At 39.8% G+C, this 16426-nt stretch overlaps 1 protein-coding gene across 1 annotated transcript; it reads left to right on the top strand.

Annotated features, from left to right (window-relative positions):
* The first annotated feature begins 3451 nt into the window (after positions 1-3451).
* RPRM (reprimo, TP53 dependent G2 arrest mediator homolog) lies at positions 3452-6311 on the top strand. The gene has a single exon (XM_038002110.2). The coding sequence runs from the start codon at positions 5078-5080 to the stop codon at positions 5405-5407; it is 330 nt and encodes a 109-aa protein (XP_037858038.1). The 5' UTR covers positions 3452-5077; the 3' UTR covers positions 5408-6311.
* Positions 6312-16426: the final 10115 nt, after the last annotated feature.

Raw genomic sequence — 16426 nt, 5'->3', positions numbered from 1 at the left:
AGGTCAAGGCAGGTGGATCACCTGAGGTTGGGAGTTCGAGACCAGCCTGACCAATATGGAGAAACACCGTCTCTACTAAAAATACAAAATTAGCTGGGCATGGTGGCTCATGCCTGTAATCCCAGCTACTCAGGAAGCAGAGGCAGGAGAATTGCTTGAACCCTGGAGGCGGAAGTTGTGGTAAGCCAAGAGTGTACCATTGCACTCCAGCCTAAGCCACAAGAGTAAAACTCCGTATCAAAAAAAAAAAAAAAAAAAAAAGACAAATGAAAAAAGAATTTTATTCCTTTTTAAGGCTGAATAATATTCCATTTACATAAATACCACATTTTGTTTATCACTTCATTTGTTGATGGACATTTGGGTTGCCTCCACCTTTTGGCCATTGTGAACAATGCTGTTATGAACATTAGTATACATATACCTGTTTAAGTACATGATTTCAATGTTGAGGGGTAAATACCTAGAAGTGGAATTGCTGGATTATTGATAATTTTGTTTAATTTTTTGAGGAACCACCATAATGTTTTTCATCATGGCCGCACCATTTTACATGCCCATCAGCAATGCACAAGGGTTCCAGCTTCTCCCTATCATTAGCATTTTTTACTCACCAAGGTCAACCATTTTATATAGAAATCTTTCCAAAATGTTTCACTCACTTTCCAGCCTTCTTAGAAGAAAACCATTGAATAAAATTTAATGTCTTTTTTCATTTAATGACTTATGCATATTGATGTCCACCTCAGGAACTATTGCAATATATCTTTATTTGAGATCTTGCTGTGTGTTAGGTACTGTTTTCCAGTTGTTTCCATAGACTAGATCAATCCTTTCAAAATTCTGTAAAGTATTATCCCCATTTAACAGATAAGTAAATGAGGTACATAGAGGTTTAAAAAACAAAACAAAACAAAAAGCTCGGCGTGGTGGCTATGCCTGTAATCCTAGCACTTTGGGAGGCCAAGGCAGGCTGATCACCTGAAGTTAGGGTTTTGAGACAAGCCTGGCCAACATGGTGAAACCCTTCTCTACTAAAAATACAAAAAATTCCTCAGGTGTGGTGGTGCCTGCCTGTAAGCCCGGCTCCTCAGGAGGCTGAGGCAGGAGAATCGCTTGAACCTGGGAGGCGGAGGTTGCAATGAGCCGTGATTGCACCACTACACACCAGCCTGGGCAACAGAGCGAGACTCCATCTCAAAAAAACAAAAACAAAATAAAAAAAACTTGCCCAAGATTACATGATTATAAGTAAAGACAACAGGATTGAAAGCCATGCCTTTATGTAGTCTACTTGTCATTTAGACTGCTTGTCTCTATATTAAATGTCTCCAAACTATTACTTAATGCTCTTAGAAAATCTGTATATGCTGTTCAACATTCTGTTTTTTCCTTCTGTTGTTACTCTTTGTGGTTGTAAAAGCACCTACCCTTAGCCATTTCCTCCTTTTCAGCCCACATGTTGATATTGATACCCTGTCATTAAGAAAAACAAAGGAGTTAAAACTGTTTAGCTTTTATGACATTTATTTTGGTCGTTCAATAACCTATTTTGCTTATTTCTGGCTTTTTTCTTATGTTTTGGCTATGGAATCTACTATAGTGAATGGCTTCTGAATATGACTTCTTACTCTTACTCCTACTTACATTGTGTAATATAATGTAATTTATTTTTTAAAAAGCTTACCCCAAAGCAATAAATAACCTTTCAATGTTTGATATTTCCTTTTTTAAAATATCTGCTTAATATTTTCACAATGTACAAAAAGAGAAAATAAAAAATCTTTTGGCATTGAGTGTCTGGTCCTACTTTAAGGCTATTCAAACTATAAATTACAGCAACCATCCATATCAGCCTGAAATACCCTTACAGAATGCATTATAGGCCAAAGATATATTTTCCAGAAAGAGTAGGCAGTGTTTCTCTCCTTGTGTAACATGTATGTTATAAAATACTGAGTCTTTAACTCTCATAAAATCACACCTACCTATTTCCAATGAAGCAGAAGAGGACCCTACTTAAATAAATACAGCAGTTAGTTTTTCTTAGTATCAAAACCCTCTGCTTTAAAGTGAATTACCAGTATGCTCCCTGCATACCATATGTCCATCCATTTTTCCGGAAATTAAGTTTTTCAATGTCAACATTTCTTAAAGATTTCTTTTTTCACACTTGTAAGATTCTCCTAAGAAACAGGTGAATAAAAGGAGAAAAACAGAGGAAACTGTTCACTGAAAATACAACAGGAAAAGATAAATAAAAGGGATTCTGTAAAAGATAAATAAAGATTTCTCCAGCAACAGAGATTAAGTCAATTAATGAATGAATAATAAATATGATTTTTGTATGACTAAGTTTATAATTAATTTCCATCTAAATGTGCTAAGTAATTTTATTAAACCAAATCAGAGTGGAGGGAAAATAAGGGAAACAATCCCAAGATTGTCTTGAACAAAACCAGAGAGCTGAACTAGCTGATGGGGGAAATACCTATTACCTTGTCAACAATTTTGTGACTGATTAGTCCTTAAACCTGAGAGAAAAGAAACAAAGTCATAGCGTTACTTTATATCTTTTAATAGTGTGCTTTCCCACGCAAAGATTTGATTAAATATAAAACCTCTCCTGGACTCCAAGGTTTGATTATTTTGACACTGACCTGACTAAAACAGCAATAGCCTTAATAGCAATAAATATACTCAAATTCTGATAATGATTCAACTAACATTTTTAGCATCCTGCCATATTGGACCTTACAAATGTACTATAAACTAACTCTTGGTTTTTGTCACATAAAGAAGGGGCTAGTCCCTCTCCATTTGCTTACACCTAACTTCAATTGCACACACAATTCTGTACAACTTGATCCCTGGAGGTGGGCCTCTATTCTCTGACCTTCTACTTTTCTAAATTTCTATTACTTTTCTCTACCATTCATTTCAGGATTATGTTATATTGCCTTAAGTTTGTTGTAATATTGTCCATGTATACATTATGTTTTATTATTCTTAAGGACTTCCCACATTAACTAAGATAGACTGATTGTATGATGAGATTTAAGTAAATTCTTACTGATCAATTATTAATAAATTTGTTCAAAGAAGAAATTGTTGAGAGTGAGGCATTCTTCAGTTCTAATTAAATTATGGGAAACTAGAACAATAAGCCAGTGAATTGTGGTAGAAGCCCAAGCCTGAGTTTTCAGCTGTTAAACACCCCCCTCAAAATAATAATAGCTATTCTAAAAAATCAAACTTATTGCAGCTGATATACAATAAACATCAAAAAATTGAAAACTCAACCAGAAGGCATTTCATTCTATTTTATTATAGTCATGAAGCAGTGCAAAAACATTTAAGGAACACTCTGAAGATGGAATAAATAACGTTTTAAGAAACAGAAATAAGAGGATTTACGAAGCAAACAGAATGAAATTTAGAGTTGAAAATGGCAAGACAGCTACTTTTCAGTTTTATTTTATTTTTAATTGACAAACAATTGTACATATTTATGAGGTACAAAGTGATATTTTGATACACATATACATTGTGGAATGATCAAATCAGAGTAATTAGCGTACCCATTATCTCAAATTTTTATCAGTTCTTTCTGGTGAGAACATTTAATAGAAAGTAAATGTATTCTATTGAAAGCTCAAGTTACTGGTTTCCAGCTGTTACAGCTGAAAGAAAGAGGGAGGAAGGCAGGGAGTAATGGGGAAAAGGAGGGAGGGAAAAGAAAATAGAAAAGGGGGCGCGGGATCATGCAGTATTCTTTCAGAGTTAAGAAACTTAATCTACAGGTTTATAAAATTTCGTTGGAACCTACAGCAAAATCACAATGGCTGAAGCGTCAATCAGGCCCATACAAACATCTGTGTTTAGTTTAAATGACTAAGGGTGAAATGCATCAGCTTATGGAAAATGGGGAGGGCTCCCAGCATTTGGCCAGCGTTTTAGGTGATGGATGTTGATGAGCAATTCCTTTAAACAACTGATTTACTGCCAATGGACAAAATGCTGGAAGCACATCCAAAAATTCATCTGCAATTAAAATTACAAGCAAGTGGTCACTCTGTTCACCTCCTTTACCAGAGAGGTGACCCTGCTCCCAGCAACCACCTCCACCCAAGGGCCACAGAAGAACTCCTCCTTCCTCTAACCCCCTTTCCTTGGCCTCAGACCTCATGATAAAATCTGCCTTGCTCTGTCTCCCAATCGCTTTTGTAAAGGAAGTTGGGTGTAGAGCTCTTTTTTCTCCCTCCTTTCCTTTTTTCTTTCTTTCCTTCCTTCCTTCCTTCTTCCATGCCTTTCTGTCTTTCCAAATTCATTACTTTGTAAGAAACATTCTCAGATCACCTCCACTCCACCAGAAATCCAACGCAGGCGAGACGGAGTCAAGCACAGGCGGTGGGCGGGTGGCCTCAGCTGGCACCATCTGGCACCTGGGATTCATCGCCACTTTCCATTAGCCCAGAGGTCAGGGGGACAGCCGGCAGAGGACACGCAGAGCTGGTGTGTCCCAGTTCCTCTGAAACTTTCAGCTGACCGCACCCTCCCCCGCCAAACTCTTTTAATCATCCATCAAGCTAGAAGAGTACGATGACCTCTGCCTGGCCTTCGGAGTTTGCAAAAGAAGAAAGCAATAAAAGGCAAGACCAGGTTCGCCCCTTTGCTTCCTCCACCGCCCAAGAGTAGCGCGCAGCGCGGCGGTGCGGCCGGAAGGGGCCGCTGTTTGCTCAGTGCAGCCGCCCCGCCGCAGCAGCCGCCGCTGCCCGCACCTCCCACGGCCGGGCTGGTCCAGCCCCGCCAAGTTCCAACAGCCCCCAGTCGAGCGAGCGCCGGGAACGAGCACCGCCCGGGCTGGAGCGGACGGCTTTAGAAGAGCCTAGCTGCTGCGCGCGTCGGAGAGGCTCCTGGGAAACTCCCACGGCCCAGGGACTTTCGAAAGCAGAGCGAGGAGCCCTCGCAAGCGCTAGTCTGCGAGTGAGCGCTCAGCTCGGCACCTGTTCCTCCAGCGCCGCCGCCTTCCCACCCCTCGGACCCGCGCCGCTCGCGGCGCCCGCCCGCTCCTGCGATGAATCCGGCCCTGGGCAACCAGACCGATGTGGCGGGCCTGTTCCTGGCTAACAGCAGCGAGGCGCTGGAGCGAGCCGTGCGCTGCTGCACCCAGGCGTCCGTGGTGACCGACGACGGCTTCGCGGAGGGAGGCCCGGACGAGCGCAGCCTGTACATAATGCGCGTGGTGCAGATCGCCGTTATGTGCGTGCTCTCACTCACCGTGGTCTTCGGCATCTTCTTCCTGGGCTGCAATCTGCTCATCAAGTCCGAAGGCATGATCAACTTCCTCGTGAAGGACCGGAGACCGTCTAAGGAGGTGGAGGCGGTGGTCGTGGGGCCCTACTGACCCGCCCTCCGCCCCCGCGGCAACCGCTCCCACGCCTGCCCACTTTGCCAGCCCGGCTGTGCCCCTCACTGTCAGAGACTGGGCGAAGCAAACCTGTCGGAGTCAATTATTTCTCTCGACTTCGGCCTTTCGGAAAGAAGCGACCGGTTTCTCCCTCGCCCTCTGAAAGTCCTCATGCTTGGCAGTCGGAGGAGAGCGCCCGGACTTCTGGACTCAGCAGAAAGTGGCAAGAAGGCGGCGATTAGGGCGCAGAACTTTGGAAGCTGCTACTTACTTGGAATGCGGGGAGAACGACGGGGCGAAGGCCCTTCTCCACCCGCAGGTGGGCCAAGCTCTGGGGGCAAGTGGAGAGGGAGGGCAGGGGAGAGACCCAGCGGCACTGATCGCCTTGTGACCGGAAAACTGACCTGTTAAAAGCCACGCAGCAGACATCATGGGGTCTCACAAATCCGTGTCCGGGTGTGCTCCCACTCTTCTCCTGCTCCCCACCAGCCCTGGAGGGGAGAAGCGATAAATACCTTTGATTGTAACGTGCCGTTTTAAGAGGTTTTGTGTTTGTTTGCTTGAATACAAATATTTGATAAGTCTTTTTCTGCCCCAGTGGCCTGTTTGCCTGCCTGAGGGGTTAAAGTTTTGTCATTGTGGGAGAAGGGGTGGGGGGAGGGGAGCCTGCGACTTTGAGGGGGGTGAGTTGTTTCTTTTAGTGCATTTCCCACTGGGTCTTTTGGGAGGTGTCTAGCGTTCCTGCTGGCCCTGAGACAAAGACCCAGAATAGAACTCGTAGCTCGTGACTGCACGGTTTACGCCACAAAAGTGCTCTTGACATCCGTGACACCGTTTTGACTTTTTGTTTTTTTTTTCTTATTTAACATTTCCTTAATAAATGCAACATTTAAGCGTTTTGCTCCTGGCCTCCTGGTGGTCATTCTGCGCTCCCCAGCAGGGGGGAAACGGGGCGGCGGTGCGGAGTCTGGCTCCCGGCCAGGGAAATTCACCCTAGAGAGCTGCGATTCAACTTGTGGATCCCATGGAGGGGCGAGGGTGGGGCCAGACGGAGAGGCCCTGGGACGACTGAGACAGAGCCCAGCCTCAGGCACAGTAGCGGTCCTGGAGGTAGCATCCTTTGTTTCCTCTTATCGTGAATATTTTATATTTCATTTAGTCTCAGCTCTCAGGTAGGCGAGACTACAGGGGAGGCCCCCGCGGGAAGATTACACTTCCGTGCCAGGCTCCGACGGGAACACAGGATTACACCGCTAATGAAAGGAAGAGAAGGCTTGGACAGCCTTTACGGAGAGCGTCTCTACCCTAACCAACGTCAGCGAGGCGGCTTTGGGATGCTGCCCACGGGCGGGGCCGGGGCGTGGGGAAGGGGAATTATAAAATGCAAGGAAAAGTAGCTGCTAAGGTACACAGTGACGTTAATGCTCCCTGGGGTAAACCATTGTTACTAAAACATGAGATGCATTACCGTCGTTGCTATATTACTTTTTCTGGCAAAAAAAGACCAGGTTAAAATAAAGGTTCAGCCTGTTCTTTGTAATTTAGTCTGCCCCAGACCAGGCAAAGGGTTGAGAGGAGTTAGCCGAGGTCCTGAATGTGGGAGATGAGTATTACAACCCCAACTGGGAAGGATATTTGGAGTAGAGCTACAGATGGTCGTTGACATATTTAAGGCTCAGAAATTCAACAGTGTTAGAAAGAAATGCCTAAAAACCGTGCCTCTGAAAATAACCCAAAGGATACAATAGCTTCGAGCATAAACTTGACAAAAGGTTTTGAGCAGTTTATTTTTATGCCTGGGATGGGATCCTAAATATTTTCAAGACTATAAAGAATCCACTAAGATGCTATAGAGCAATTAAAATTTCAAAAACTTCACAATGGCAGCTATAAGAGTAACTAAAATCAAATAACAATAAAGTGTTCCATTTACTCAGAAAGCACAACTGGTGTAAACAATGTTAATGACTCAAAGATTGGAATCAAAAGTTTTGAGTGCCTTTAATGTCATATCCACTATTAAGTGTCCTTTTCACTCTCAAGTAAACCTTGTCAGAAATTACAACCTAGGATGGTTTTTTGAATTCTAATGGATATCAGGATTGAGAAAAGAGGATTTTGAAGTTTTGCTTGTTGTTCCTGTCTTTTAAACAGGTAAGGGTTTGTTTGCTTGTTTGTTGTTTTGGTATCTGGGTGGGGCCAGGGTCAAGAGATAGTCAATAGGTAGTCAGCAGGAGACTCGGAAGTCAATTTACTTTTGCTAACCGACAGGACAAGAAATGGCAATGTTCTGTTTTGTAGACAGTTTCTGTGGCACTGAGTTAATCTGCTGCCTGCATGTTTCAAAGGGAGAGACAAAGCAGAGCAATGGATTCTCTGGGACAAACCAGACACTTAAAATTTAACTCAGGCTCTTCAGGTCCCTTCCTCTGGAAGATTTGCTAGCTCACCTATGAATTCAGTAGTCTGGTAGAACTCGATTTGGGATAAAAAAAGCAAATCAGCTAGAGTGTAGGAATCTTGCATTGTACTCTGCTGTGTAGGGGCGCATGCTTTGAGTTTCAAACACACAGAGGCTGAAGGAGGGACCAAACCTACAGGTCAATTTTAAATTGTATAGAACACAGGTTTTCATTTAAAATGAAAGTCCTGAAAGTTGAGAGAGGAGCCTTCCCAAGGCTGAAGACCTTTATCTTCTCTATCTTGTTCCTCTTAATATTTCTTCACGCCTCTTTCCTCTTCCCTGCATCTCAAAAGCAAAATCTGCAGTTTTTCTTTATCTCAACTATCCATATTTATTCTCTCACCCCCAGAAATTGTGATCATGAAACAAACTAAAACCTGCAAAATGTAGTCCTTAGGTACAAAAGGCATGTGAACACAGCTTTGTAATCTGTGATCTATGCACTATAGGGAAATGCACAGTCTGTAATGCATATAGCCCTGGAGACTATTTCTTGCCAACAACACTTCTCTCCAGCCCTTAGATCCATTTGTTACTTAGAGAGATGCCAAGTAGTTCCGGGTTTTATAGATGAGGCAATGTGTGCAAGAAGCTTTTTACACTCTCTGTTCCCCGATGGCCACAGAGCAACCACTTTCTGGGGCCACACCACTCCCTCTTTCACTCTGCCTTTGACTCTCTTTGTCCCTCATTCTAACAACTGCTTTAAATGAAACATTTCAATCCTGCTCAGAATTTATGGAGTGTCGGTCCTTTCCCAGAGACATTCTCTAAAAAAAGAAAAAAAGGTTTTGAAAGCCACTCTCTGTGTTTCACCTAAGAAAACAATGTCAGCCTTAAGAGACCAGAAGTTTAGATAAATAAATAATCAAACAGGCAGGTTCTAGCATGCCACACTGAAGTCCACTGTTTGGTCAGTAATTAGTGGGAGGCCTTGAGAGAGAGAGACAGATTCCTGTAAAAGCTTGCTTGATCTGGCATGACCCAGGGGGACTTATCTGATATTTCCTGAAGCCCTTCTGGAAATACAGCAAATGCAGGGAGAAGTTTTCATGAGACACAGCTGGTGGATTAGTGGGATCTCAGGCTGGGCAGACAGCTAGTGATACCTCTTAGCTTAATTGGGTGGCCTCTGTATAACTAGCTTAACCAATTGTTGATAAGTGTTCTTTTTCTTAAGATTGCTGATACGAATCTCCCCACTCTCTCTGAAAATGTAGCAAGAGCTTGAGTGCTGGACAGCTTGAGGGAAGAGAAAGCAGAGGTCACACTACTCTGTCAAGTCTGACATCACACTCGTTCCTGGTCCATGATTTCTGATTTCTGAGTCATGCTGGCTTCTCACTGGATCCAAGTCAATCCTGCTACTGTGTCTTCCTATACTAACTCTGAATTAGGAAAGGAAAGACACACTGGGCTGAGATTTTAGAAATTTTGGTTCTGGTCACTAAAAGCAGCTGAATGGCCTGATCCCTAAAATAAGGCAGATGGGTTCTAAAGAAACTTCCAATTCTATGATACCATTGAATTAATTGGTTTAACAGTTTCTCTTGCTTAAGATGTTTCATAGATTTCTTAATTATGTGTCTTAAAAATATATTTTATCTTTCCAGTCTTGATCTTTTGTGTAGATGTTTTTCTCACAAAAGTCAAGTGCTCCTCTACTGGAGATAAGTTATTTACAATAATCAAAGCAAAATTTCAGACACCTAGCCAGGCCAGAGTAGATGATCGTATGTAACCTGATAGATTATGCATGATCTCATGAGTGGCTTAAATTTCTATCTGCGCTCTCAAAGGATGAAGCCATGAAAGTTAAGCCCATTGTACTGGGGAGTAAGCAATTCTTCTAAGTACACATTCAGACTAATATGCACTGTTGTTTATAGAAACTACTAGGGTGTTTGAAGACTCATTAACATCTAGTTTTTCTCCCTAAAGCATTTTTGCTTTTGAGTTTCTGTAACAGCACACAGCACCTGTTCCACATGCAGTTTAGAGCCTTCCTTAATCCTGGCTTATTTTACTTGTCACTTTGGGGGGTTACAATGACAGGAAAGGATTCCAGGGTTCAGTTTGTTCTGTAAGACTGAAACCTAGTTTGAAAGCCTGTTGAAGCAGCAAGTCTGCAATAATCCTCCAAACAGGAATCAATAAATATTTTTTCTACTTGTCAAATCCCATGTAGACCTGTACACAATAGCTCAAACGGGGTATGTTTTAAAAGCAGCTGCCTCAGTAGTAATTGTTTCCTAATGTCTGAATTTAAATGCTCCATAGTAAGTTGTTTCCATGGTCAGTCTCACTTTGTTCCATTTTCCTGATATTTTTGTGTTGTTTCAAATGTTTAAAAGACTTGAAAGTCCAGGATTAACTTTCAGAAAAATTAATTATATAATATTATTATCAGTCATATATCATTTATGGTGATCATAGTAACATACTTTGAATTTATATGTATACATCTTATATTTTATTATTATTATATTTGAAAAGCTTAAAATATTCTAGACAGAGCTCCTATAAGGACTGTTGTAAGGATAACTACATGTATTTTTTCTTTTTTAAATTATTTTATACTTTAAGTTTTGGGGTACATGTGCAGAACGTGCAGGTTTGTTACATAGGTATACACGTGCCATGGTGGTTTGCTGCAACCATCCACCCGTCATCGACATTAGGTATTTCTCCTAATGCTATCCCTCCCCTAGCCCCCTACCCACCGACAAGCCCCGGTATGTGATGTTCCCCTCCCTATGTCCATATGTTCTCATTGTTCAACTCCCACTTATGAGTGAGAACATGTGCTGTTTGGTTTTCTGTTCCTGTGTTAGTTTGCTGAGAATGACGGTTTCCAGCTTCATCCATGTCCTTGCATGTATTTTTAAATATTCCTCAGTCACATTGCAAACAGTGGCTTGCATCTGACCTAGATAACAATATACACTAAATGAGAATAAACAAAGCTTATTTTCATTTATTTAACTATGTATATTTTGAAGGGATAATGGATAGTTTTATTTTCTAAATATATTTAAGGACTTGCTTGCTGAAGTATTCTTGAGTAGGTAAATGCAGGTATAGAATGATCAATACTGAAAAGGTCAAGTGATCTACAATAATGCTGGAACAAATGCTGCCCTGCCTAACCCCATTTTAAAACTGGTTTCCATTAGATAGTAATATTTTATAACCTCATAATTCAAAGAGTTACATCGTGTTTCTAAAGCACTCATGTATAGATGGTACATTACTACTTATTACTGAAAAGAATGAGATGATTCCTTTCCATTTGAACCATAAAACACTGGCACAGACAAACATATGTAAGGGAAGGTATATAATCTACTCACAAGAGTAAGATAAGAAATTGTTCCTATTATTTCTAGAATTCATAGTAATATAAATATACACATATAATTATGCCATAGCCTACATGTTAGCATATTTTATTACAGGGAGAGAAGGTTATAGTTTTTCTTATTTTTTAAATATTTGCTTTCTACCCTCACCAATTCCTCTTTCATTATGCACTCCTTCCCACACCCACATCTAAAGATATACTGCCCTGAAAGAGTCATTGATTTTTATCAGACCAAGACTCCAGATGTCTGATTGCTTTGGAAAAAGAATCCCTCTGGGATCCAGAGTGTCTCTTTTGCTTTATTTATTTTCCTATAAATTGAGCAGGATCACGTAGTTCATATACTAAGTAGTATTGATTAAGGCAGGTGCATGCACACATATTCTCATACTCAGTGTTTCCCTTACTGTATACCCATGAAACATGTTTATTCTACTACAGACTGGAAATGAGCATCGCACATTCCACATTCCCCAATTCTTTGTTTTACTTTATTTATTTGCTTACAGTAAAACAATGCATAGGAAACATTGCAAGTAAATTGTCTCAAAATGTTCAGTAAAGAAGATTTATTTGAAGTGTCTGGAGTCTTACAATACATCTGTATCTCAAGATATATGCTTTAATCTTCATCTAAGAATTGTAAAGGAAAGAAGCTGAAACCCTAAGAGACAGAAAAGTCAAAGATTATATATTGCATAGCCTTGAAAATCTTTAAAAGCTAAGTTAAGAGAAATGAGCTGGGACCCTAAATTTGAAGAAGGTCAATGAAAACAAAAAGAACCTATCAAGTAAAGTCTCTAGAAATTTACAGGCAGATTCTAAATTCTCAAAACGATGGTTAGAAACTTGTACATTTAGAGGGCTTAATAAAAGGATCAAAGACTGCTGAGAGGAAGGACTAAACATTGTGAGAATCTGGAAAGTTGTAAATTCCTTCTCTATTTATCTTTTCTTCTCTGTGGAGTCTTGGAATATTGCAAACATCCTGTCCGCTGGCTCAATTTTCTTACATCCAAAGGAGAAAGAGGCCTTGCCAGGCCTTCTTATCTTTATCATCAATAAATATTTATTATTTAGTATCTATTATAGTCATGACTCTGCACTAGGTACTAACTTAGACCTTGGAAGTTTGGTGCAAAGAATAATGGAATTTAAAGGGGCCTTCTGTGCTAATATTCTATCTTCTGCTTAATCTGTTTGCACATGTCCTTCGGGATCTATCTGTGTGAGCCACACACTCTCCTGGCTTCTCCCCTTGAAAATGAAGTACTCTCTACCCTTCTCTATAATTAGCATGGGGCCTGAAATACTCAAACAATTTAATATGACTTTTCCCCATGTCTTCAGGCAGCATATACAAAGCTGGCTCCACTTTACATATTCAAACTCAAGATGAACATGAATATGGAAGGTCTGAAGAAAGTGCTCCAAATGAATATCTCGAGGCTACTTATAATTTTCTACAAATTCAGCTCAGGAACAAGGGTTTTATTCATTTTCCCCACTGTGAATTTTCAAGGACTGAATAATTAAGAAGATCAAGTGTAAAACTTCCTCCCCTACATTCCATAGATGAGCTTTCTAAGAAAATGATACATTCTTCTTTTGAGTAACATTAATGTCTTCTAATATCATCAAAGTTCAAGCTAGAATGGACTTTATTAATTAAAAATCTTTGGGTTACAATCAACAAAAATCTAACTTAAGCTAATTTTAAATTAAGAATAATTTATTGATTCATGTGACTTGTAAGTTCCAGGATACAGGTGCATCACGCATGAAAGAAGCTGATGTCTGATGTCACTCAGACTCTTTCTCCATCTCTCAGAAAGTCTCTCTCCACATGGTAAGAAAAGAAAAAACATGGATGACCCTGGGCCCACACTCATATCTCATCAGCTTAATAACCCCAGCAGAAAGCTATTTTTTTCTTGGGAGAACTCTGGCCCAGTTGGCATCTTGTGTCAATTGCTGAACAAACCACTGTAACTGGGTGGCTGCAGGAAGAAGGGTGTACTCAGTCAATGGCCAGTGACACCCTTCTGGTGAGAGGAGAGAGAACATGGAGGAGGAGTGTTGGTTCTATTCGAATCAATCTCCTGTAGCTCCTGTGAGGATACAAGACCATGCAACCTCACAGAAGAAGGAATTCTAGTATCAAAAGAAGCAAGAGGCCTGCTGGAGGACCTATAACAATGGTCACCTAGCTCAATGGATCCAAAGCCTAGAGAGGGAATGTCATTTCCCACGGTTCCACACAGCTAGTCAATGGCAGAGCTGGTAATGGGATCTATGTCTTCTGATTCTTAATATTTCTTTTGAAGCTATTTATTCTATCAACTGTATTTCAGCAAGGATGAAAAAAGAAAAAAAGACTTTTATAATTTCTTTCAAGGTTCTCTTTGTTGAGTTGATGTGGCTCCAAGTGCCCTGGACAATAGCTCTGAATTTCTGGGGCAGGTATTGCCACCACCTTGCACCTGGTCATTTGGATCAGTCATTTGACATCTCTCTTTGCTCATGAGAATAACATCATCTGCCCTCCCTCGACTTAGTTAAGTATAAAAATCGATTTTATATGAAATGGTAAATTTTTAAAAAGTCAAGGTCTTTGACTCTCCATGAGATGGATAAAATACTAAGCATTACCCAAACTGATTTAACAAACTTATTTTGATGGAGCCTCTCTCATGACCCATCTTGCTTGGAAATGCTGCCCTGTAAGCACATGAAATACTTTTATTACTTTTCTTGGAAACATACTTAATTCTGTTTCTAAATTGCTCCTCATATGAACTCATCCTAACCTAGAGAGTTGGCTGAGCTTTCTCATGCACATGGAAATGGAACCGTCATTGTTCATTTCTTTGGGTTTCCAGCTGCTTTGCCTGTTCCACACTTCTGATGAGGAAAATTACCTTCCTAACTGTGACTGTCTGGTTTGCAAGTATCATCTCCCCCTCTGAGACTTGCATTGGTGGGCTTCTTGATTCTTATTAACAGGTGAGGGGATGGGGTTGCTGATGGTGTGGTTGGAAGAGAAAATTTCTCAACCATAAAGACTGGTGTTTAGAGGTTGTTTTTCATAAAGCTCATCACCACAGATAAACTCATCTCCTCTACAAATTTCCAGCTGTGAGACCTGAATCTGAGGCTGGAAGCACAGTGTTCTCAGTAAAGCATCTCTGTGTTTGCAACATACTTAATGGCCTCTAAGGCACACTTGTACACATATAAAAGAGCACTCTCATTTTTAGACAATATATCCTCTTTTTCTTGGCATGATGGTCCTCCTATATTTGGACAATTTCTTTTTCAGGAATAACTTTACAAAAACAAATAACTTTCAATGGTTAATAACATAAGCCATTCTCCTCTAGACATGATTTACTTTGTGAGTAATTCTTGATTGCTTTATACCCAATAGCTAATTATCCAGTTATTAGTGATAGTTTTTCTATACCACTAACTTCCTTAGTCAGTGTTTGGTAATCTCAAGATTGGACCACTGTGGCAAAATTCATTTCACAGTGATTTATAACATTGTGTTCTTACTATGACACAGTAAACCATGTGCTACACTAGTCTATTTGAGGAGAAGTCTCCAAGCCTGCTTGGATTTTCTTTTTAAAAATTAAGTATTTAAGATTTTTGATATTTTCTCAATGAATAATGATTTATTTCAAAATGTTCTTTAAAATTCTCTAATATTTAGAATGTTTATAAATAGAAAAATTTAGAGATGCCAAAGCAAAAACTCTGGTAAATATCAGATGCATCATTTAAACAATAACAATACATAAAGAACCAAATTATAATACTTAAAACTTGAAAATTGATCATTGAAAAGTATTCTCCATTTCAAAGGAGAATGTGATGATTTCCTTAGATTTTCTGTAAACATTTGCTTCCAAATTAAATTCATATCTGTATTTTATATGAGATTGTATACCTCAATAATGTTGTACAGAAACTAAATTTGACTGAATTCTTTGCATTTGGTCAATGTACTTTAATTCTCCAAATTCATACTTCCATTCTACAAAGCAAACAAAGACTTCACTGACTATTGAGATAAAAAGCCATTCAAAGAATGAACCTTGGCGATTTAATGTTACGTTCCATTTCATGCTTAATGTTCTGTGTAGAGAAAGAAAGAAAATGTTAACAGTGTTTCATGATTCAATGATTTTTGAGATAAGAATATTTTCAATTTATGATTCCATGGTTCAGAAAGAGTGCTTAGACACTGAAAGAGTGCAGTGAGACACATTTTATGACCACCAAGGGCATTGTCTTCTTAGAGTCTAGGTTACCTGGCATGTGGCAGTCATTTAATAAAGATTGAGTAAAGTTACAGAGTTTTAATACTCCTGCGTTTCATTGAAATTATATGCTGGAATATTAGACTATTTTATAAACTCTTCTGACTTTCTTCTATCCTATGTTTTCAATTAATAAATGAAAAGTTTTTAAGATCTTACTTCCACACTGATTCCAAAGCACGTAATCACCATATGATGTGGTCTTATTTTCTGATTCTCCTTTCACTGTTTTCTTCTAATTGGATTGTACTGTTGACATGGATAATTTTCAAATTCTGTAGATGGAAACTTGGTCAGCATCAAATAAATTCTTGTTGATACGTATCATCATCCATTTAGATAAGCGATTGATTGCAGTTACTGCTAGTATAAATCATATTTGGTATTGTATGGTTGTTAGTTCAAAGTTTTCAGAGTGACATAACTATAGAAGTTACATCATCCCACTCCCATGAAAGAGAAAATGGAGGGAATAAGGGGCTAGTAATTTTTCCAAGGTCATACAGGTAAAATGTTCTTATGCTAATCTAGATTAAAGATATAAATCTAGATCTGAGAATATTACAAACAAAAGCATTTTCCTCTCTGCCATTCTGCTAATTCTTTTGGTGGAGGATGGACAGTAAAGACAGTTTCAACTTTCTCACACACATGGTGCTTTGTCATTAACAACTTGGATCCACCAGTACAGCTTTGGGTAATGATTTCACATAGAGGAGATGCAGAGAAATTAATCATTTTGATAGATCTAGAGTTTGCTAGTAGCAAATGGCTCTAGGAGGTGGGGATGTAGATTTTAGGAGGCAATTCAAAATAAGCCTCAACTTGTCCAATTATATAGCCCCTTACTTGGAAATGTA

This window comes from Chlorocebus sabaeus, chromosome 10 (assembly GCF_047675955.1).
Source record: "Chlorocebus sabaeus isolate Y175 chromosome 10, mChlSab1.0.hap1, whole genome shotgun sequence".
NCBI lineage: Eukaryota > Metazoa > Chordata > Mammalia > Primates > Cercopithecidae > Chlorocebus > Chlorocebus sabaeus.
Note: the sequence above shows the minus strand (reverse complement) of the source record. Positions and strands in the feature narration are given on the sequence as shown.